This window comes from Rhinatrema bivittatum, chromosome 11 (genome assembly GCF_901001135.1).
Source record: "Rhinatrema bivittatum chromosome 11, aRhiBiv1.1, whole genome shotgun sequence".
Classification (NCBI taxonomy): Eukaryota; Metazoa; Chordata; class Amphibia; order Gymnophiona; family Rhinatrematidae; genus Rhinatrema; species Rhinatrema bivittatum.
The window spans coordinates 48,513,951-48,537,008 of NC_042625.1; the positions used below are offsets into that span (position 1 = coordinate 48,513,951).

Consider the following 23,058-nt stretch of genomic DNA (forward strand, 5'->3'; position numbering starts at 1 on the left):
ACTCTATCCCATCGGACCTGCGTCAGGAACCCTGCCTACCAACGTTCAGGAAAAAGCTCAAAACATGGCTTTTTAAAAAAGCCTTTCCAGACCCCAACTGATCCTTATCTCACTGACATTTTACTAGCAGACTTCTCCAGTACACCGTTAATAACTACCATCACACCTAAAATTCTACAACATTGTAAATAATTGCTCTCTCTGTTAAATTCCTATTGCCTTTTTTTCTTTTCTGCTCCCAGTTGTGCACCTCCCTATTTTATTGTAACTGCAATTTTCTAACCGCGCACCTGTTAAATTGTATTTTCACCTTGGTTTCTCACCCCCTTGTTAAATGTAAACCGGCATGATGTGACACTTGTCTTGAATGTCGGTATAACTAAAAAAAGCACTAAATAAATAAATAAAATGATGCTTGTGTGACCTGGCCTTCAAGGGCAAAGGCTTAGAACGCTTCCTTTCTCATGGGGCTGAGGGGCTCCCTTCTAAGCAACCTTTTGAAAAGGTTAGAAACCCTTGGGGGAAAAAAATAAATAAATAAATTTCCACCCAATAGAAGGACCGAATGCATCCCTGGGACCATGGGCCCTACAACAGTGATCTGCACTGTTGTAGGGCCCATGCCTACCCCAAGCCCACCCCTTGCCCTCATTGCCCCAGCATACCAAGTCTAGGCGTCAAACACAAAAAGCAGTAAAATATTTTGCTTCTCACCTCCATTAGGTAGCAGTAGAGGAAAGGCCCTTGAGAGATAATGAGGTTCGTGCAGATACAGCTGGCCACAGTCTGCTGTATGGCTCGCAGCTGCTTCTTAGCCAGTTCCAATCCAAGCCTTAGCATATCCAGGTTACTCCTGCAATGCAGAGAGGAAAAACTCAAATGGTCTTCATACACCCGGAAACATACAATGGCCCTGCAGAGTCATTTCTTACCATTTGTTTGTAAAACGCTTTGATTTCTTTTCATGTTTCAAAGAACGTTAAGACATATAGAAACTGTGAGCATGGGACACAGTTTCAGTTCAATTTCAAATAAAATGAAATTTATGATGGCTTTTTAATTCTTGCCTAACATTAATGCCCAAACAAACAGCTAACATGTGCTCCCGCACCCCAGTGCACAGAAAAAGCAGAGTTGCTTACCTATAAACAGGTGCTCTCCTAGGACAGCAGGATGTTAATCCGCACACATGGGTGATATCATCAGATGAAGCCCATCACGGAACTAGATTCTAGAGCTTTCAGCATGCCCTACTGAGCATGTGCAGCTGTAGTCATCACCCTGCCCCCCAAGCAGAATCCCCCACAGTCCATGATATAGTTAATACACGGAGAAACCAACTTCCAGGGGAGGCGAGAGGGTGTTATGAGGACTAACATCCTGCTGGCCTAGGACACCTGTTATGGGTAAGAAACTCTTTCTTCTAGGACAAGCAGGATGGTAGTCCTCACACATGGGTGATTCCCAAGCTATAGGCTGTCTGAGCAGGACAAAGCAGGAAACCACACAGTGCTGGAGCACTACCTCCCTCCTTTGCCTGAAAGGCAGTGACCCACCAGGGGTGCAGGCTGGAGAAGAGTTGGGTTCTACAAAGAAAGCCATTAGAAAGGACAGAAACCCTCATGCGTAGCAGGAATGCCTGAGGCAGAGTGATGAGAGTCCTAGCAGAAAGACTCTGCATCACGGAAAGCAGTACAAGCAAGTTCCTGATAAGTAAACCCTGATAAACAGTGGACATAGATCCTCCTGGATACAAGAAGGACTCAAATGTAAATAAGAGAGACGCTAGGCTGAAAACCACAGTTTCCTTCAGTGTGAAAAACAACCGAAATACAAACTGGGGTCCGAGAGCCCTCCAGAAAGAGAAAGTCGACTACTGACAACCAACGGCCCAGACACAAGTGCCCTGGTATGGCTGGTAGGCTGAATGGGCAAAAGAAACTCATGCCAAGCTTGAAAGAACAAGCAGTAAACCACGGCAGGGCCTGGAACAGACACTGCATGCCGAAGCATCAGACCTAGCTGACTGCGCAGGACAGGGTCAAGGATTCAGGTGATGAGGACAATCCCCAAAACAGACCCGTAGCCCAAAGCTCCCAGCAGGGAAATAAAATAGGCCTGAAGCTCACTCAAAAGCACCTATCAAAACCGGTTCATCTATCCTGTACCAGGAAGTAGGGGAGCAGGAAGGCCCTTTGGGGAATCTAGAGAATAAGAAAAATTAAGACAGTATCTCTCCCTGCAAGTACAACACTTGCTGACTTTAAGAAATGTTTTAAGGATTTACCTGCGGTGTCAGAGAATGTTATACTGCGTGAGATCCATTATCAATTTCTTTGGCAAAGCTATATTACCCCTCTACGGGCCAAACAAATGAAGATTACACAATCTGCTCATTGCCCCAAGTGTGCAAATGAAGATAGCAATTATTTCCATTGTTTTTGGGACTGTGGGATAATCTCCCAATTTTTCCTGCTAATTTTCATTCCTGTAAATTTATTTATTTATTTTATTTAAAAATGTTTATATACCGCTTTTACAATTCAAAAGAATTAATCAAAACGGTTTACAACCAGACATACATAATGAATAAACTTAAAAAATAAAAAACAAATTAAAACTAACATTAAAAATAATAGCACCATAAACATTCATGCCCTACAACTTTAAACAGCAAAACTGGAATGAATGTAAGTAATATTTTCTTTGAATATTGTCTGTTTGAAGAGATAATAACAATGTGGAAGATAAGTGAGTGTTAATTTTATGAATTAGAGACTAAACTATAAGCTTTCTGAAATTGATAGGTTTTTAGTGATTTTTTAAACTGTTGTGTAGAAGGAGTAAGGCGGAGGGAATCTGGAAGTGAATTCCATAAAACGGGGCCTGCTACTGAAAAAGCCCTTTTTCTAGTTAATTCATGTTTTGCCAGTTTGATAGTAGGTACGTCCAATAGATTTTTGGAGAGAGATCTGAGATGTCTGGAAGGTTTGTATATACGGAGATTAGTGCATAACCAGGTAGATGATGTATTATAAATAAGAGAATGAATAATTGATAATATTTTAAATTGAATTCGATATTTAATTGGCAACCAATGAAAGGAGAATAAAACAGGTGTTATATGATTTCGGCGTGAGGTACCTGCAAGCAGCCGGGCGGCAGAATTCTGAATTAATTGCAAAGAATATAAAGCAGAGTCAGGTAAACCTAAGAGTAGGGCATTGCAATAGTCCATACCCAAAAAAATTAGAGACTGCAAAACAGTACGATAATCTTTGAGAAAAAGGTCGAATTCTTTTTAATAAGTGTAATTTATAAAAGGATTTTTTTGTAATATTGGATATATGGTTGGCCATAGAAAGGTTGGAATTAATTGTGATACCTAAACTAATAGTAGAGGTACTAATAGGGATTAGAGTACCTTTAAAGTTTAAATGAGAAGGAGGCCCTAAAGTGGGTTCAGAGATGGAAGAAAGGTGAGTAATGGTAGTTTTTGAAGGATTCAGTTTTAAATGGTTGTGGTCTAACCATGTATTAATGGTAGAGAGAACCAGAGATATTAAGGAAAAAGTTTCTGACCATGAATTTTTATAGGGGACAAGCAACTGAATATCGTCTGCATAAATTCTGAAGCAAACGTTTAATGATGTAAGAATGTGACAGAGAGGGAGCAAATATATATTGAAAATACCCCAGATCAGTCCAGACAAGTGGAACTTGCATCCCTACCAGCAGATGGAGGCAGAGAACAAAAACTTTGAGGCACTGCTACATATCAGAGCGTCACCTGCTGTCCCCAGCCAGATATTAGTCCCTAAAAACCCTTTCCAGGGCAAACAGGCAAACTGAAGTTGGAACCCCCCTAAATTGGAGCACCTTATATTTCCAGAACTCAAAAACAGTCTGATAAAACGCTGAACAGAACATATGTACAACCTATGAAGATCTCCTTGAAAAATGGATCCCCCAAGTAAGGAAATTCAGTCTTTCGGTAGCAACAGGGTGGGCTTCTGGACTGATCTGGGGTATTACAGGAACGAAAATTAGCAGGTAAGAACCAATTTTCCTTTTCTGTTCATACCCAGATCCAGAGACACCTTTGTTGCGTTACCTGAGTGGCGCGTGGCAAGAATGCCTCACACAAAACATTTCCCCGTCAGGGAAAAAAAAAAGTCTGCAAGCTCCTCCTCTCCCTCTCCCTCCTGCTGACTGTAGCAGCTCCCACTGCCTAACACCCCGATTGCCGAGCCAAATCTTTTTTTTTTTTAAACTTAACTGAACAAAAAACCAAAGGGATACTTCCCTGACCAGTAGCCTCAGGCTTGCAGGAGGAGACCTCGAAGGCAGAGAGGGAGCCAGTCCCCTAGCTATCAAAGCCTTCGGAAGCAGCGGACGATCCCAGACAGAGGTTATCACCCGCCCGGATGCCCAGCTCAACCCAAGGGATGGTCCACAAAGGTACCTAGCACCTTGTTTGCCCACTCTCCACTTTTCTAACTCTTGTAAAAACTTTTTCTCTTTTCCCTTGTCAGACTGCAGGTTTGCACCTCTACCATCTGCTGGAGACAAGAAATACTGAGGGGCTGCAGGTGGCACTCTCAGTTATGTAGCAGTGCCTTAGTTTTTGTTCTCTGCCTCCATCTGCTGGTAGGGATGCAAAATCCACTGGTCTGGACTGATCTGGGTATGAACAGGAAATTTCTTTTAATTATTTCATTCCTTTCTTCTCTCTACTCTTACCCCACCCTCTCATATTACAGCCTGTTTCCATCTCCAAGGTCTCTTCCCCTTTTCTCGCTAACTCACCTCTTCTCCTCCTTCCCTACATGTCCCCTCCAAGCATCTCCTCACTTACTCCTTCACACCCAATTTCAGCTGCCAGCCACCTGCCTTCCTTCCCCACTACAGGCAGTCACACAGCATACAGAAAACGTCTGGCAACGAGAAGGTGCTACTAGAATTAGTGAATGAAGTCATCTAGCCAGCAGCACTGGGGAATGGTTGCTGGCAGAGAGATCATAGGTAGCATCAGTTGGCTGTGGGGGGTAGCCTCAAAGGCTCAAAAGGACCACACAGAACCCTTAGGACAAAATTAAGGTTCCAAGGCGGACACATCCAATGGAATAGAGGACATAAATGTTTCGCCCCCTATAGAAAACAAATCATGTCTAGATGTGAAGCAAGCATTCTCCCCTGAAGCCTCCCTCGAAGGCACCCAAAGATGCTACCTGTTCCCAAAGCAAGTTGTAGGCCAGCACTTTTGACAAACCTGCCTGCAGAAAGGCTAAGATCTGCGACACCTCTGCATGCAAAGGATCATGACCTTCCTCCATACACCACGACTCAAAACACCTTTCAAACCCGGACATAAGCCAGGGAAATAGAAAGGTTTCTGGCCTGCAGCAACGTAGCAATAACCGCTTCAGAGTACCCTTTCAGGCGCAATAGTCTTTTCTCAAAAGCTGGGCCACGCGACAGAAGCAATCCGCTTGATCTGAAGATGGGCCTCTGGCACAGCAACCCTTGCAGATGACCTAGTTTAATGGGTCAGTTCACTGCAAGATGCACCAGATTGGCGAACCATGGGCACTGAGACCACTCCGGCGCTAAGAACACCACCCTTCCTAGATGCCACTCTATATGTCTCAAGACTCTCCCCACTAGGGGCCATGGAGGAAACATACAGGAGAATGTCTGCTGGCCATGGGAGGACTAATGCATCGATCCCTTCTGAACCGACCTCTCGCCACCTGCTAAAGAACTGACTCTCCTTGGCATTGACTCGTGAAGCCATCGGATCCAACTGGGGCATACTCCACCTGGCTCGAATGAGATCCATGGCCTTTGCGGACAACTCCCGTTCCCCTGGATCTAAACGCTGCCTATTGAGAAAATCCACCTGCACAATGTCCACACTGGCTACATGCGATGCTGCTATTCCCACCGTCCTGCCCAGACGGTTGACATATGCCACAGTCATCGCATTGTTGGAGAAAACTCTCACTGTTCAATACCATATCTGCGGAAGAAACACAAGAAGCGCTCTGCAGACTACGCTCGCTTCCAATTGATTAATAGACAAGGATGGTTCCCTTACTGACCATTGGCCTTGAGCCATTCAACATTGGCAAACCGCACCCCAACTCTTGAGGCTGGCATTTGTGGTCACTACCACCCAGTCTGGGATCTCTAGCTCCACTCCTCTCCAGATTGGGACGTGATGCCCACACCAAGAAAGACTGGATCTGGCACCCCCCATGAGTGGGGAAGGAAGCTGAAACTCCTCAGAGAGCAGACTCCAAAGGGACAAAAGCGCCTTTTGCAGAGGCAGCATGTGAGCAAATGCCCACAGCATCAACCCCATCTTAGAGGCCAGAGACCCCAAGTACCTGCAAATAATCCCAGAATCTGGGGACAGGAAGCTGTAACAGTCGCCACACCTGCAACTGGAGCGTGGTCACTCTCTCAGACATGAGAAAAACCTTGCCTATTTGAGTATCGAACAAAGCCCCTAGGTATTCTAGTGGCTGGGACGCAACCAGATTGCTCTTCGCTACCCAGCCCAGAGACTTCAGATTCATGACCTGCTGTACCAAGCGATGACACTCCAACTTTGCCCAAATAAGTCAATTATCCAAGTACAGGTGAACCAGAATTCCTTCCCTCCTGAGCGCCACGGCAACTACAACCATCACCTTCATGAAAGTCTGCGGCGCTGTTGCCAAGCCGAAGGGCAGAGCCCAAAACTGATAATGTTCCCCCAACACCATAATCCACAGAAACTTCTGATGATCTGAGCGAATGGGGATGTGCAGGTAGGCTTTTGTCAAGTCTAATGATGCCAGATACTCCCCTTTGCAAATAGTCGCTAAGACTGCTTGTAATGTTTCCATGCAAAAATGTGGCATGTGCAGCGCCTCATTGATCTTCTTCAGATACAAAATGGGCCAGAATGTACTATTTGGAACTACGAAATAAACCAAGTACTTTCTGAGGCTCTGCTCCTGCGGGGGGGGGGGGGGGGGAAAGGTGTGTGTGTGTGTGTGTGTACGACGACAGTAGTATGGTGTCAATTTCGCAATCGCTGCTTCGTTTCTCACACTGCCTCCCGCTTGATGTGGGATGTACAGTAGAACACTATGTACGCCTCTCTCACCGGATGTGAAAATTCTAAGGCATAGCCATCTCTTATCACCTTCAGCACCCATTGGTCTGTGGTTATCCCGGTCCATTCCTCATAAAACAGGGTTAATATCCCCCCGACAGCCTCAATTGAAGAGTGGACCAGCCTGGCCTCATTGAGAGAGCTTACCTCCTCCGGAACTATCTTGAAAAGGCCTAAGTGTTCCTTGAAAAGACTGCTGCCTTCCCGCTTGTCTTTGGAAGGAAGAGCTCCCGCTGGAACAAAACCTCCTCGCATCCCGAAAGCAAACAAGGTGGAAAAGTCTTATCCTCCGGCAACTTGTTTCCCTTTGATTCTCCCAAGTGCTTCATCAATTGCTCAAGATCTTCCCCAAATAGTAGTTTTCTTTTAAATGGAAGATTGCACAGCTGCGACTTGGACCACACATCATAAGAACATAAGAAATTGCCATGCTGGGTCAGACTAAGGGCCCATCAAACCCAGCATCCTGTTTCCAACAGAGGCCAAATCAGGCCACAAGAACCTGGCCAGTACCCAAACACTAAGAAGATCCCATGCTACCAATGCCAGTAATATAGGCCATTCCCTGAATCAACTTGATTAATAGCAGTTAATGGACTTCTCCTCAAAGAACTTATCCAAACCTTTTTTAAACCCAGCTACACTAACTGCACTAACCACATCCTCTGGCAACAAATTCCAGAGCTTTATTGTGCTTTGAGTGAAAAAGAATTTTCTCCGATTAGTCTTAGTCTTAAACGTGCTACTTGCTAACTTCATGGAGTGCCCCCTAGTCCTTCTATTATCCGAACGTGTAAATAACCGATTCACATCTACTCGTTCAAGACCTCTTGATTTTAAAGACCTGTATTATATTTCCCCTCAGCCGTCTCTTCTCCAAGCTGAACAGCCCTAACCTCTTCAGCCTTTCCTCATAGGGAGCTGTTGCATCCCCTTTAGCATTTTGGTCACCCTTCTTTGTACTTTCTCCCATCGCAACTATATTTTTTTTGAGATGCGGCGACCGGAATTATACACAGTATTCAAGTTGCGGTCTCACCATGGAGCGATACAAAGGCATTATGACATTTTCCGTTTTGTTAATCATTCCCTTCTTAATAATTCCTAACATTGTTTGCTTTTTTGACTGCTGCAGCACACTGAGCCGACGATTTCAAAGTATTATCCACTATTTATTTATTTTATTATTTTCTATACCGGCTTTCACGACCAAGGATCGCATCAAGCCGGTTTACATTTAACAAGTGCATAGAACAGAAAACTTAAGCAACTAAACTGGTGCAGGAATTGTAGTTACAATGAACAAGGAAGTATACAACTGGGAGAGGAGGATGAAGAAGAGATATAATGAATTAATAAAAAGAGAATAGAATGAATTAATAAAAACACTTTTACAGAGAATATTTACACAATATATAAAGTTAAATCCATGTCTCAATGAAGTCGTGGACTGAATGAAGATGAAGATGTAGTAGATGATAGAGTGATGGTATTTGCACTGGTATTAAGGGATGATGGTAGATTGTGATGATGAAATTATGGGATGGAGGTAGGATGGATCAGTCTGAGCTCTGATAGGCTTTTTTAAAAAGCCAGGTTTTTAGCCTTTTCCTAAAAGTTAGTAAGCACGGTTCCTGGCGAAGCTCGGATGGGATAGAGTTCCATAAACGTGGTCCTGCTGTTGATAGTGCTCTGTCTTCGAGTGATTTGTGTTGGAAGGTTTTGGCTTGAGGAACCAGTAGTGATTCTTTGTAGCATTCCCTAGTTGGTCTGGCAGTGGTGTGTTTTTTAAAGGGAATTTGTAAATTTAACGGTGCGAGTTGATGGATGACTTTGAAAATGGTGGTGATGGACTTATACATAATTCTGTAGTGAATAGGTAGCCAATGAAGGGCTTTCAGAATAGGGGTGATGTGGTCGAATCTTCTGGAGTTGGTCAGAATTCTGGCAGCTGTATTCTGTACCATCTGTAAAGGTTTTGTATGAGAGGCAGGGAGACCTAGTAGAATGGAATTACAATAATCCATCTTGGAAAAGATTATTGCTTGTAGAATTGATCTGAAGTCCTGGGAGTGGAAAAGTGGTCTGATTCTTTTAAGGATGAATAACTTGTGAAAACAGTCCTTGGTCGTTTGGTTAATGAACGATTTTAGGTTTAGGCGGTTATCGATGATTGCTCCTAGGTCTCTTACGTGAGAAGTTTGCAAGTTGGCTGGTGGGTTTGTGGTGATGTTGTTGTTTTCAGGGGCTATAATGAGGAATTCCGTTTTTGAGGCATTGAGAATCAAGTTCAGACTGTTGAGGAGGTGTTTGATCTCTATTAGGCAGTTGTCCCAGAGGTCTAATGTGTTTTTAATGGATTCTTTTATTGGGATTACGATCTGAACGTCGTCTGCGAATAAGAAGTGTTTCAAGTTTAGTTTAGTAAGGAGGTGGCAGAGTGGGAGCAGGTAAATATTAAAAAGGGTGGGTGAAAGGGAAGAGCCCTGTGGAACCCCTAGTGAAGATGGATGGTAATGGGATTCTTTGTTATGGATTTTAACCTTGTATCCTCTGTTCTCCAGGAAGGTTTTGAACCAGTTCCATGCAGTGGCTGTAACTCCGATGTTTGCCAGTTGGTTTAGTAGAATGTGATGGTTGACCGTATCGAATGCTGCCGAAAAGTCAAGTAGAATTAGGAGGTAAGCGTGTCCTTTGTCGATGCCGGCTAGAAGGAAGTCTGTGAGAGAGAGTAGTAGCGTTTCCGTGCTTGCTGCTCTGCGGAATCCAAATTGGTTGGCGGATAGTATTTGGTGATCCTCAAGGTAATTGGATAATTGTGTGTTTACTAGTTTCTCCATGACTTTTGCTATGAATGGGAGGTTGGAGATGGGGCGGAAGTTGCCGGGATCCTTGGTGTTTAGGTTTGGTTTATTGAGTAGTGGTTTGATTGATGCCGTTTTACGGTCATCTGGGTAGATACCCTGGGCTAGGGAGCAATTAATAATGTCGGCTAGAGTTTTGGAAATAGTATCCGGGATTAGTAGAAGGATTTTTGTAGGGATTTGGTCGAAGGGGTGTGATGATGGTTTCATTTTCTTCAGTGTTGTTTGTATGTCAGAGGTAGAGATAGGTTCGAAGGTAGAGATATGTTCGAAAAAGGCCTAGCCACTATGATGGCTAGACCTTTTTCTTGGGTGGTAGCTCCTAATATGCAAGATCGTGTAATTACAGCAAGGGTTATTTTTCCCTATATGCAACACCTTGCACTTGTCCACATTAAATGTCATCTGCCATTTGGATGCCCAATCTTCCAGTCTTGCAAGGTCCCCCTGCAAAGTATCACAATATGCTTGTGATCTAACTACTCTGAATAATTTTGTATCATCTGCAAAATTTGATAACCTCACTCGTCGTACTTCTTTCAAGATCAGTTATAAATATATTGAAAACCACCAGTCCAAGTACAGATCCTTGAGGCACTCCACTGTTTACCCTTTTCCACTGAGAAAATTGACCATTTAATCCTTCTGTTTCCTGTCTTTTAACCAGTTTGAAATCCATGAAAGGACATTGTCTCCTATCCCATGACTTTTTAGTTGTTTTCTTAGAAGCCTCTCTTGAGGGAATTTGTCAAACGCCTTCTGAAAATTCAAATACACTACGTCTACTGGTTCACCTTTATCTACGTTTATTAACCCCTTCAAAAAAATGAAGCAGATTTGTGAGTAAAGACTTGCTTTGGGTAAATCCATGCTGACCTTATTCCATTAAACCATGTCTTTCTATATGCTCTGTGATTTTGATCTTTAGAATAGTTTCCACTATTTTTCCCGGCACTGAAGTCAGGCTCACTGGTCTATAGTTTCCCGGATTGCCCTTGGAGCCCTTTTTAAATACTGGTGTTAACATTGAAGACTGGAGGGTGGTCAGTTACAATAGATGATTTTAATGATAGGTTACACATTTTAACTAATAGATCTGAAATTTCATTTCTGAGTTCCTTCAGAACCCTAGCATGCATACCATCCGGTCCAGGTGATTTGCTACTTTTTAGTTTGACAATCTGGCCTATTACATCTTCCAGCCGACCAATTACGCAGCCACAACAGTCTCCGCACTGCAACTGCAGAGACCACACACCTGGTGGAAGTCCTAACCAAACTGCACAGTGCATCTGCCACATAGGCCACCCCTGCTTCCAAGACAGGCTGCCTGCTTGGCCTTGGTCGAATATCCAGGCTCCTTTCTCCTGTACCTTCTGCACGTAACACAGGCAGCCCCGCTGCATGAGGCTACTACAGACTGCCGCTCGTAGACTTAGAGCCATGACCTCAAACTTCCTCTACAACTGAATCTCCAATTTCCTATCCTGGACATCCTTCAAGGCAGCCAACCCGCCACTAGAATGGTCGTCTTTTTGGTCACACTGAAACCTAAGCATCTACCTTCGGCATCATCAAAAGTTCCAGCATCTCCTCGGGCAAAGGGTACAATTTTGCCATCGCCCTACTGACCTTCAGCCCTGCTTCCAGAGAGTCCCACTCCCAGGTCACCAGTTTCTTAACCTTCTTAGGAAGAGGAAATGTTTTTGAGGTCCCCAAAGGCCATCCAGGACTGAGTCCACTCCCCCATTACCTGATTCCTCCTGCGTGACCTTAATTCCCAGCTCATCCAGGACCTGAGGAATCAGCGGACCTAAATCTTTTTTTCAGAACAAGTAGACCACCCTAGGGTCATCCCCTTCAGAAAAAGCCTCCGCAGAGGTTCCCTCACCCTGGCAACACAAGCAGTGAACAGCACACCAGCAGAGAGACACGAGCTGCTCACCCCACAGGCCCAACAAAACTTCCTGTGGTCAGTGGCCTGCGGTCACAAGCACTCCATCGTGCAGCACTGATAAGACAGCCTACACACGCTCACTTTCCTGCTCTGGGAAGAGACATCATATGCTCTCCTGCTCACCCTCCTGCAACTGCCCTTGTGCCTCGCGGCCCAGACACTAGCGGCATGATCCTGCACACAGTGTACCGCTTTCCTGGCTTCAAGCTGCAACTATGCACTTTTTTTTTTTTTTTTTTTTTTTTTTTTTTTAAATTAAAGCTACAGCTCCCCAGGAAAGAAGAAAAAGGGTACTTCCCTATGTCCCCTGGCAAGCACCAGTGAGGGGATCACAGAAGAGCTGAGGGAACCAGAACCCCTGGCTTTCAGCCCTCTTGATGCTTAGGGTCGAGACCACCAGGGATAACCAAAACCCCCACTCGCCCAGCTCTACCCGAGGAATGGCCCATGAAGGTACCAGCACCTCGGGGAGCTAATTCTCCTTCTCTCTCTTTTTTTTTTTTTTAAACTCCAGATTGCAGGTTTTGCACCTCTATCATCTGCTGGAGAGAGAGCCATACTGAGACTGCAGGTGGCTCAGTTTTTTTTCTCTGTCTCTACCTGCTGGTAGGGATGCAAAATCTACTTGTCAGGACTGATCTGGGATATGATCAGGAAAGTTACAGTTTAATATCTATTAGGGCAGGTTAAGTTATGTACTCAAAGTTACATTATGAACGATGAATGGCAGGAGCTAACTATAAACCATCCAGCCACTCCGGGACAGGAAGAGACAGAGTCCTCGGATGGAGGCAGAGAAGGTTGCATGCTATACCTGGACAGACTGTCCAAAGCTTGGATGAAGTTACCGGTTCCATTCTCATCCTTCTCCGTGTTCTCCATGAGTGATGCTGCCGCAAAGACCACATCATTGGCCAGGAACTTGTTTCTGAATCCAAACTGTGCACTGAAGGTTTGCACGCGCAGATCTTTCATCCTTTAGGAGGCAAAGCACAGGCTCTAGAAATGATTAGGCTACACGCACAATGTCAATGGAGTCTGGACAGAACAGAAGCAGCAAGACAGAGGGAAAACGCATGTCACAACTAATACATTTACTTTCAAATCTGTCTAGAACAGAAATTCTGGTAAGTGGGTGGAGTAGAAATTTCTATAAATAAAATCAAGAAAATCATTGGTTCTAAAAATGGTCCATGAGATTCTGGAACCATCAACGCAGCATACATCTAGCAGCGCTATTGAATTAAGTAGCAGTGGAGCAGTTTGCCTGTGGGTTTAGTACAGTCATTTTAAAAATAAACTGGACCCATTCCTATTACAGTTATTAATATGCAAACAAAAATAGGAACCTTTAAAACCTCCATGCAGCCTGCTTTCTCAGCCTCCTGGAACAGATGCAACTCCTGTATCCCAGTGCTCAGGAATCTGACTGAACATTTGATTCTAGCCTTATTCAGCAGGTTTCTCTTGAGCAATCAGTACATAGAATCAGTGTGCACAGAGCTATATAAGAAAGGAAAATTAGTTTCTTACCTGATAATTTTCGTTCCTGTAGTACCTAGATCAGTCCAGACTGCTGGGTTATGCCTCCCCTCCAGCAGATGGAGTCCGAGAAAAGCTGAAAAGCACCCCCTAGATATACTGGTGTGCCACCTGCGATCCCTCAGTATAATCGATATCAAAGCAGAATGAAACATATAATCATCCACTCATGCTGAATAGTAAACTTTTTTTTTTCAAACACAACCAATGACTAGATCAAGTAGAGAAATTGCTCTGAAAATACAAATAACTTGTCTCCCTACCTGAAAACAGAAAACGTCGCATAACTTGCCGAAACATACACAGCAATGCACATGCCTATACTCTGCAGCGGCAGGAACTGTAGAGACAAAAGAACAGAAAGAACCAAAAGAATACAAGCAGACTCTCCCGTAATAACCAGACTTGGGCGGGCATCTGGACTGATCCTAGGAACTACAGGAACGAAAATTATCAGGTAAGAAACTAATTTTCCTTTCCCTGTACGTACCAGGATCAGTCCAGACTGCTGGGATGTACCCGAGCCGCGTTAAATGGGGTGGGACCCGGAGAGTCCTGCTCGAAGCACACTGCTGCCAAAAGAATCCGCCAATGGATCCCTGATATCTAACCGATAATGCTTAGCAAACGTGTGCAATAACTTCCAAGTGGCTGCCCTGCAAATTTCATGGGGCGACACAAACTGACTTTCAGCCCATGATGCTGCCTGAGATCAGAGAGAGTGAGCCTTAAGACCATCAGGTACAGGACATCCGTGACAGATGTATGTGGAAGCAATCGCGCTCTTCAACCAGCGGGTGAGAGTAGTCTTGGAAGCCTGATGTCCCTTCTTGGGACCATTCCACAAAACAAATAGATGATCCGACCGTCAAAAATCATTAGTTACCTCCAAGTACCTCAAAAGTGTCCGATAGACATCCAAGCGCCTCAGGTCTCGACCATGAGAGAGTGGATATCCTCCTCCGAAGAGGCAGGTAATTCCACCGCCTGATTGACGTGGAAGGCCGAAACCACCTTCGGCAAGAAGGATGGTACCGTCCGTAGGGATACTTCCTGACTCTGTTATTCGCAAAAACGGCTCTCTACACAATAATGCCTGAAGTTCTGAAACGTGATGAGCTGAACAAATAGCCACTAGAAATACTGTTTTAAGAGTTAAATCCTTCAAAGTGGCTCTCTTGATAGGTTCAAATGGTGAAGCGCAGAGGCCACGGAGAACCAAATTCAAGCTCCAGGATGGACAAAGCGCCCTCACTAGAGGACGTAAATTCCTAACCCCGCGTAAAAAACGAGCAACATCCAGGTGACAGGCAAGAGAAGAACCCTCGATCTTGCCCCGCAGACAGCCCAGGGCTGCTACCTGTACACGAAGTGAACTGTAAGCTAGGCCCTTTTTCAAGCCGTCCTGCAAAAACACGAGAATATGCCCTATAGAGGCCCTCCGTGGGGACAACTTCAACCCACTGCACCAGGAGTCAAAAACCTTCCAAACTCTAGCATAGGCGAAGGACGTCGAGGTCTTGCTCGCTCTAAGAGTGGAAATCACAGCTTCCGGGTAACCCTTCTTTCTCAGTTGTCTCCTTTCATAAGCCAAGCCGCTAGACAAAAGCGATCCGCTAGATCGAAAAATACTGGACCCTGTCGCAGAAGATTCGGGAGATGTCCGAGACGCAAAGGACCATCTATCGCCAGGTTGATTAGATCCGCAAACCACAGCTTTCTTGGCCACTCCGGAGCCACTAGAATGACCAGACCCTGGTGGGACACTATGCACCTTAGAACCTTTCCCACCAGAGGCTACGGGGAACACAAAGGAGGATGTTTGGAGGTCACAGAAGTGCCAGAGCATCCACCCCTTCCGACCCGTGTTCCCTCCTCCGACTGAAGAAACGAGTCACTTTGGCGTTCAGCCGAATCGCCATTAAATCCAAGCGAGGGGTCCCCCAGCAGTGAGTTATGAGTTGCATCGCCTCGGATGACAGTTCCCACTCTCCTGGATCCAGGTGTTGTCGACTGAGAAAATCCACCTGGACATTGTCCACGCCTGCGATGTGAGTCAAGTAGCGTTCCACCCAGGCCATCAATAAACTCGCCTCAGCGGCCACTGGACGACTTCTTGTGCCCCCTTGCCGGTTGATATACGCCACGGTTGTCACGTTGTCCGAAAGAATTCTTACCGCTCTTCGGTATACCAACGGAAGAAATTGACGTAAGGCCAGACGAACCACCCTGGTTTCCAAGCGATTGATCGACCATGTGGCCTGTCGAGGGGACCATCAACCCTGCACTGCTCTGGATTGACATACCGCCCCCCAGCCGGTCAGACTGGAATCTGTCGTAACGATGATCCAAGGCAGAGGTTCCAAGTCCACTCCCTGAAGGAGATGGTCCGGTATTAACCACCAACTGAGACTGCACCGTGCCAGGTCCGGCAATGGCAAGAGCATGTGAGAGTCCTCCAACTTGGGATCCCAGCGGGAAAGCAGCGCTCCCTGCAAAGGACGCATATGAGCAAAGGCCCAAGGGACCAGTTCCAGAGTAGAAGCCATATGCCCAAGTACCTGCAAATAATCCCAGGCCATAGGCAAGGGTAGCTCCAACAGGCTCCGCACTTGAACCATTAAATTGACCATCCGCTGGCGGGGAAGGAAAACTTTGCCCGCATAAGTATCGAACCGGGCTCCCAGAAACTCCAATTGCTGAGAAGGGACTAGTTGGCTCTTCGCGAAGTTGATTACCCAACCTAGCGCTTGCAGTTGGATCCAGCACCGACCGAACCGCTAACTTGCAAAGAGCCTCCGACTTTGCCCGTATGAGCCAATCGTCCATATAGGGATGCACTAATATTCCCTGGCGACAAAGGAACGCCGCGACTACCACCAACACCTTGGTGAATATTCTGGGGGCCATTGCCAAACCAAACGGCAGGGCGCAAAACTGATAATGGTCCCCCAGAACCATGAACCTCAGAAATCTCTGATGATTCCTATATGGAGATATGCCTCTGTTAGATCTAAAGAGGCCAAATACTCTCCCTTGTGGACGGCCGCAATGACAGACCTCAGCGTCTCCATCCGAAAACGCGGAACGCGTAGGGCTCTGTTGACCTGTTTCAGGTCCAGGATTGGTTGGAACCACGAAGTAAATTGAATACCGACCGGTGCAACGTTCGGCAGCTGAAACTGGAACCACAGCCCCCAGCGCCCGTAATCGAAACAACATCTGCGCAATCACCTGCTGCTTTGCAGGAGGACCACAGGGTGATAAGGAACAGATTGCGGAGCAGACGAGCAAAATCCAAAACGTAACCGTGACTTATAACGTTGAGGACCCACTGGTCCGACGTTATCTTGGCCCATTCTTCCTGAAACAGGGACAGCTGATCCCCGATTAGCGGAACGGAGGAATGGGTCGGCGCTTCTTCATTGCGAAGTCTTGTTGGGGGTAAAGTTATGTGATGCCCCCGAATGCCGAGGCCGCCTACCATGAAAGGAATGTGTCCAGGCTTGTGACCGAGACGCCTGCTGTCTCTGTGTGGAGGAAGCACCTCTCCCTGCACAGAAACAATGCTGGCCATGAAAACTGCCTCTGAAGGTGCCAAAAGGGCGAGACTGTCTGGGTTTGTCTTCGGGCAGCTTATAGACTTTATTGTCCCCCAAGTCCTTAATGAGCTGCGCCAGCTCGTCCCCAAACAACATTTCCCCTTAAAGGGAAAGGAACCTAAACGGGACTTGGAGGAAGCATCCGCAGCCCAGTGACGAAGCCAGAGCAGTCGCCTTGCGGATACTGCCGAGGACATAGTGCGTGCAGAAGTCCGAAGAAGATCATATAAGGCGTCCGCTCTGTAGGCGACCGCAGCCTCCATGTGGTTAGCCTGCTCCGCCTCTTCCGGCGGAAGGTCCTGGGACGTAAGCAATTGTTGGACCCAGCGAAGAATGGCTCTCTGTATGAGGCTGCTACAGACCACGGCCCAGACGCTTAGCGCAGAAACTTAAAAAATGCGCTTCGATAAAATCTCCAGTTTCCGATCCTGGAGATCCTGAAGCGCTGTTCCTCCCGTCACGGGAATGGTAGTATGCTTAATTACGGCCATGACCGCCGAGTCCACCTTGGGAAGCTTGAGAAGATTTAAGGACTCAGTTGGCAGGGGGTACAGCTTCTCCATAGCCCTGCTGACCCTTAATGAAGCCTTGGGAAAATCCCATTCCCTGGAGACAATCTGAAATAATTTAGGATGAAACGGGAAGGTTTGTGGGGGTCCCCTAAGTCCCGCCAAAACAGAATCCCCCAGGGAAGTATCTACCTCCAGTTGGGGCGCCGGAATCTCTAGTTCCTTCAACACATGCAGGATTAAGTGATCCAGCTTGTCTTTACTAAACAAGCAGAGGGGGATCATCCCCTTCTACCAACACATGCCTGTCTAAATCCCCCCCCACATCCTGGACTAAAGGGTCTTGGAGGGGGCCGATGGCTCTGAAACCTCAGGGCCTACGGGTGGACGGGGACAATGCGCCCTCGCCCTCCCCTGGTCCGGAGCGGACTTTGAAATTTTAGGGGGAGAGGGACACGAATCCTCCCAGCCAGCCTCGGCTTCTAAGAAGGCCTTATGCATTAATAGTACAAACCACGATGAAAACGTGGCTGGCCTCCTGAAAATCCCCCCTGCGGGTCGGGAGGGGGGGGGGGGGGGACACGAGGCGCCACGAAATAGTGATCGCGCTGCGGGCTTAGGGCCGGAGGAGGGAATTCCCCTTCCTCCGATGCTGTTTCGTCGATGCTCTGCGTGGGGAAGATGGCCGCCGCTCCCTCTTCGAGTGGGGGCAGGGCCGGCCTCAGCCCCCAAGCCGCCGCACTCTCCGCGGCTGCGAGGGAGGAGACCTGCAGGCAGCGTTCGGCCGCCGAGAGGGTCCCTCGCCCCTGGGAAGACATCAGGAGCAGAGTCCCTCTCGGGAGAGCTGCGATCCCAACTCCCCGCAGGCCGAAGAACGCGACATAGCAGCGCGGGAACTGCTGCAGGAAAAGCGCGCGAAAACCCCAAAGTGCTGACAGGAGAGAAGAATCGCGCCGGGTGACAAGGCCACCCCCTCCGGAGTCCTGAGACCCTAGAGTGGCAGGAAGACTTCAGCAACAGCCTGTCACCAACAGGACTTACTTTCATTTTTTTTTTTTTTGCAGCGTTCACAACAGATAAACAGCCTTCCTGCTTCTTTTTATTGGCGAGCCCCCTTCAGAGGTAAGAACGCCTCTGGTACATACAGACAGGGGGAGAGTGACTGGCCCACCGGTAAATACTCCCCCTGGTCACTTAGGAAATAACTAGCTCCGGGAAATAGGCGCCTGCCATAAATCATACCCCCGCACAGCGCGTGTGATAAGAAAAAAGTGTAGCCCTAAAAAGAGCAAAACGAGAACCAATCTGTAATAAATACTGTCTAACTGAAAGAAATTGATCTAGTCAAGGGTCATTGTACTATCAAACCTGTACAAGCAATGTTAAATTTTGAAAGGATCAGGACCGCAGGTTATGCCTCTCAATCTGCTGGAGTCAGAGAAATATTGAGGGATCGCAGGTGGGACACAGGTATATCTAGGGGGTGCTTTTCAGCTTTTCTCTGATTCCATCTGCTGGAGGGGAGGCATAACCCAGCAGTCTGGACTGATCCTGGTACGTACAGGGAATTTATATTGTTACAGGGCCATTGCTTTCAAGATGCTTACAATCTAAACAGGTAGATTTTACAAGCGTTGCTTGTACAAAAACACATATGCGGGTCAAGAATAAGGAGGCAGAAAAGGGGCAGGGAGAACACTGGGGGGGGGGGAGGGGAGGGGAGGAAGAGAGACTGACACTTAGAGATATATATATATATCTCCCACTATAAGAAGGGCACTTTCAACTCAGGGTGGGGTTGTTACATTGGTGTCTGCCCAGGGCGCAAGGGTCTGCGCCCCCCCCCCCCCCCCAAAACCCATCCTGAGTTGAAAGTGCCCCTCTTCTAGTGGGAGATATATAGAGTGAGTCTCTAAAAAAGATGCGCTCTCTCTCTCCCCCCTCCCGTCATGTGCGAGTACATGCAATAAGGATATTTCAAATGTGTACTTGCACACAATATAAAATTGAGCGTATTTTTGCTTGTGTATCCAATATGTGCGTTTATGGGCGCATGTGTGCTCCTTTTGAAATTTACTTGTAAGTGTGAGCACAAGTGATTTGCTCAAGGTCCCACAGGCGAATGGATACAGCTCTGTGCTCTGATCCCTACCCTTCACTGCCAGTCCTGACATGCCATCACAGCATGTCACCATTGCCATATTAAATTTCAGTGAAACCAAAGAAAGGATCCCAAGGTTAAGGGGCAACATTAACACATGACCGTGCCACCGGAAAACCAAGCAAAGCTCTGTTAAGTACAAGCTAAGGAAAGGAAAGAATTTGGTTTGCCAGGAAAATGCTGATGCTACTTGTCCGAATGCAGCAAAAAAAAAAAAAAACCCAACAAAAAACCTTAACTCTTGGCAATAAGTGCTAGATCTTGCAACTGATTGGGCAAGTGTCGTATCACCAGCATCCAATGAATGCTTGAAAGGAAAACAAAGGTGGGCTGTACCCAAATTTGTTTGCAGACTCATCAATCATTTCCCGCAGGTTCTCCTTCAAGGACATGTCCATGGAATTAAACTTCTGTTTCACCTGCTTCAAAGGGAGGCTGCGAAAAGCAAACAAAAAAAAAAAATATATAAAATTCAGGGATACATTTCCCTCTAAGAATTGTTTGAAACTACTGTAGTTTAATACTGGCCATACTAATCCATAGAAAAGGTTTAAAAGCTGAACAAAGTCCATATAAATAGATAGCAAACAGCATCTTTAGAAAGGTGGTAAAAAAAAACAAAACAAAACTTATTTTTGAAAAGATTTCTAGTAATTGAGAATTCTGAAGAGCTTTTGAAGAGATTTTAAAGGAAAATTGGCTCTTACCTGCTAATTTTCTTTTCTGTAGTACCACAGATAATTCCAGACTCCTGGATTTTGCCTTCCTTCCAGCAGATGGAGACAGAGAAAGTTTCACGGACACTTAACATGAAGTGCCACCTGCAGTCCCTCAGTATTTACCTGTACCCAAGCCAAAATAGTAGAAAACACTAATACCAGCCACAAATTACTATCCCCCGAATGAGCGGTGGGAAGGGGAAACTCAGAACAGATAAATTTTCCCCCATTACAAAAAAACATGAAAGACTAGACTAAACACAATTTGTGCCATTCTTCAGATTAATCAGAAAAACAGATTGAGTGGACTCTCCAAATCTCCCTACCCCAACTGGGCGGGACTCTGGACTGATCTGTGGTACTACAGGAACGAAAATTAGCAGGTAAGAAACAAATTTTCTTTTTCCTGTATGTACCCGGATCAGCGAAACAAGAAGGGAGGCGATCTATGAAAGCTGTAGTGGTATCAAACAAGATAGATGCCAGATGTCTTTTATACGCATTTATTGATGTGGAGACGCAAAAATGCCCGACTCAGGCCGAGTTTCGCCACTACCCAAGTGGCTGCCTCGGGGGCTGACTAGTTCAAGGGTTTGAACATGCATGTATCGTTTATTTGTACATGAAGACGAGAGTGGAGACTACATTTCTGTATTTCAGCACATTGGATAGTGACTGGTGTTTCATACCTGTACAAATGAACGATACATGCATGTTCAAACCCTTGAACTAGTCAGCCCCCGAGGCAGCCACTTGGGTAGTGGCGAAACTCGGCCTGAGTCGGGCATTTTTGCGTCTCCACATCAATAAATGCATATAAAAGACATCTGGCATCTACCTTGTTTGTTCGTACCCGGATCAGTCCAGACTCCTGGGATGTACCAAAGCTTCCCTAACCAGGGTGGGACTGAGAGAGTCCCGCTCAAAGTACACTCTCCCCAAAACCCAAGGCTTCTGGTGCCTGGACATCCAAACGATAATGCCTGGCGAAAGTGTGTAAAGACTTCCAAGAAGCCACCCTGCAAATCTCTTGCGGTGACACTTGCTGACATTTGTCCCAGGATGCCACCTGGTAACGAGTAGAATGAGCCCTTAAGCCCTCCGGAACTGGACGCCCCTGACAGATATACTCGGAGCCACTAGTGGCCTTCAACCACCACACAATCGTGGCTCTTGACGTCACGTCCCTTTTTCGCATCACCTTTTTGTGCTCAGACAACTGGAAGCTGTTAGTAACTTTAAGATACCGCAACAATATGCGTGCTTGACATTCAAAAGCCACAACTCTCTCTCGCATGAGGCGCTGTAGCCTCCAAATTAGGGAAAGCTGGGAACTCCACCAACTGATTTAAGTGAAAAGATATTACCTTCGGCAGAAAGGCTGGATCCATCCACAAGGAGACCCCCAAATCCGAAAATCTCAAGAAAGGATCTCTACATTACAAAGCTTGAAGCTCCAAGATCCGTCTAGCAGAACAAATCACCACCAGCAAAATCAGTCAAAATGAGATCTCTTATAGTAGTCTTAAGAGGCTCAAACAGCGCTGCACACATGCCTTTCAGGACTAAGTTAAGGCTCCAGGAGGAGCATAGCTTATGGACCAGAGGGCGCAAATGTTTCACCCCCCCGAAGGGAACGCACCATGTCCGGATGAGCAACTAGAGTAGCTCCATGTACCTTGCCTCGAAGACAACCTAACTGTGTCACTTGAACTCTGAGGGGAGTTAAAAGACAAACCTTTCACCAAACCTCTTTGCAAGAAAGGATATTTGCTACAGAACTCACTTAGGGGCAAAACCCTGCTCCGTGAACCAATCTTCAAAACTCTCCAGACTCTCACATATGCCAAGGAGGTGGAAGACTTTCTAGCCTGCAAAAAAGTAGAGATAAGAGAGAGAGGTTACTCTGAAGATGTTAAGTGTTTCCTCTCAAAAGTCAAGCTGCTAGACAGAAGCGATCTGCTTGATCTGAAAATATGGGACCTTGATGCAGAAACTTTGGCAGATGAGTGAGTCTCAATGGGCTATCTACGCTAGATTGATCAGATCTGCAAGCCAAGGTCTCCAAAGCCATTCTGGAGCCACTAGAATCATGTCTTCCGGATGATTCTCCACATGCCGCAAAATCTTGTCTACCAGCAGCCATGTCGGAAACACACACAACAGAATGTTCCACAGCCAAGGAAGAGCCAAGGCATGGAGTCCCTCTGCTCCGCATTCTCTTCTGAGACTGAAGAAGCGGGGTGCCTTGGTATTTTGCTGAGTTGCCATTCAATCCACCTGCAACAGAAGAGAGCCATTGCTTCCTTTGACAACTTCCACTCTCTGGGATCCAACTGTTGACTGCTGAGAAAATCTGCCTGCATATTGTCAGACCCAGCTATGTGAGAAGCAGATATCAGCATCAGATGCTGCTCTGCCCAGTGGATTAGCTCTCAAGCTTCCTAAACCACCGCTTGACTCTTGGTACCACTCTGCTGGATGATATACGCCACTATTACCGCATTGGTCAGACTAGATTTGACTGGGTGGCTGT

At 46.3% G+C, this 23,058-nt stretch overlaps 1 protein-coding gene across 3 annotated transcripts in view; it reads right to left on the reverse strand.

Moving 5' to 3' along the window:
* The window catches only part of CDC45 (cell division cycle 45), a 102,483-nt gene that overhangs the window by 14,933 nt on the left and 64,492 nt on the right, over positions 1 to 23,058 (reverse strand). For all 3 annotated transcript variants that reach the window (XM_029619546.1, XM_029619544.1, XM_029619545.1), the window contains exons 12-14: positions 20,140 to 20,238; positions 12,804 to 12,965; positions 715 to 853 (exon numbers count right to left, since the gene is read on the reverse strand). In XM_029619546.1, the coding sequence (XP_029475406.1) occupies positions 715 to 853; positions 12,804 to 12,965; positions 20,140 to 20,238 (400 nt within the window). The remainder of the gene's footprint in view (positions 1 to 714; positions 854 to 12,803; positions 12,966 to 20,139; positions 20,239 to 23,058) is intronic.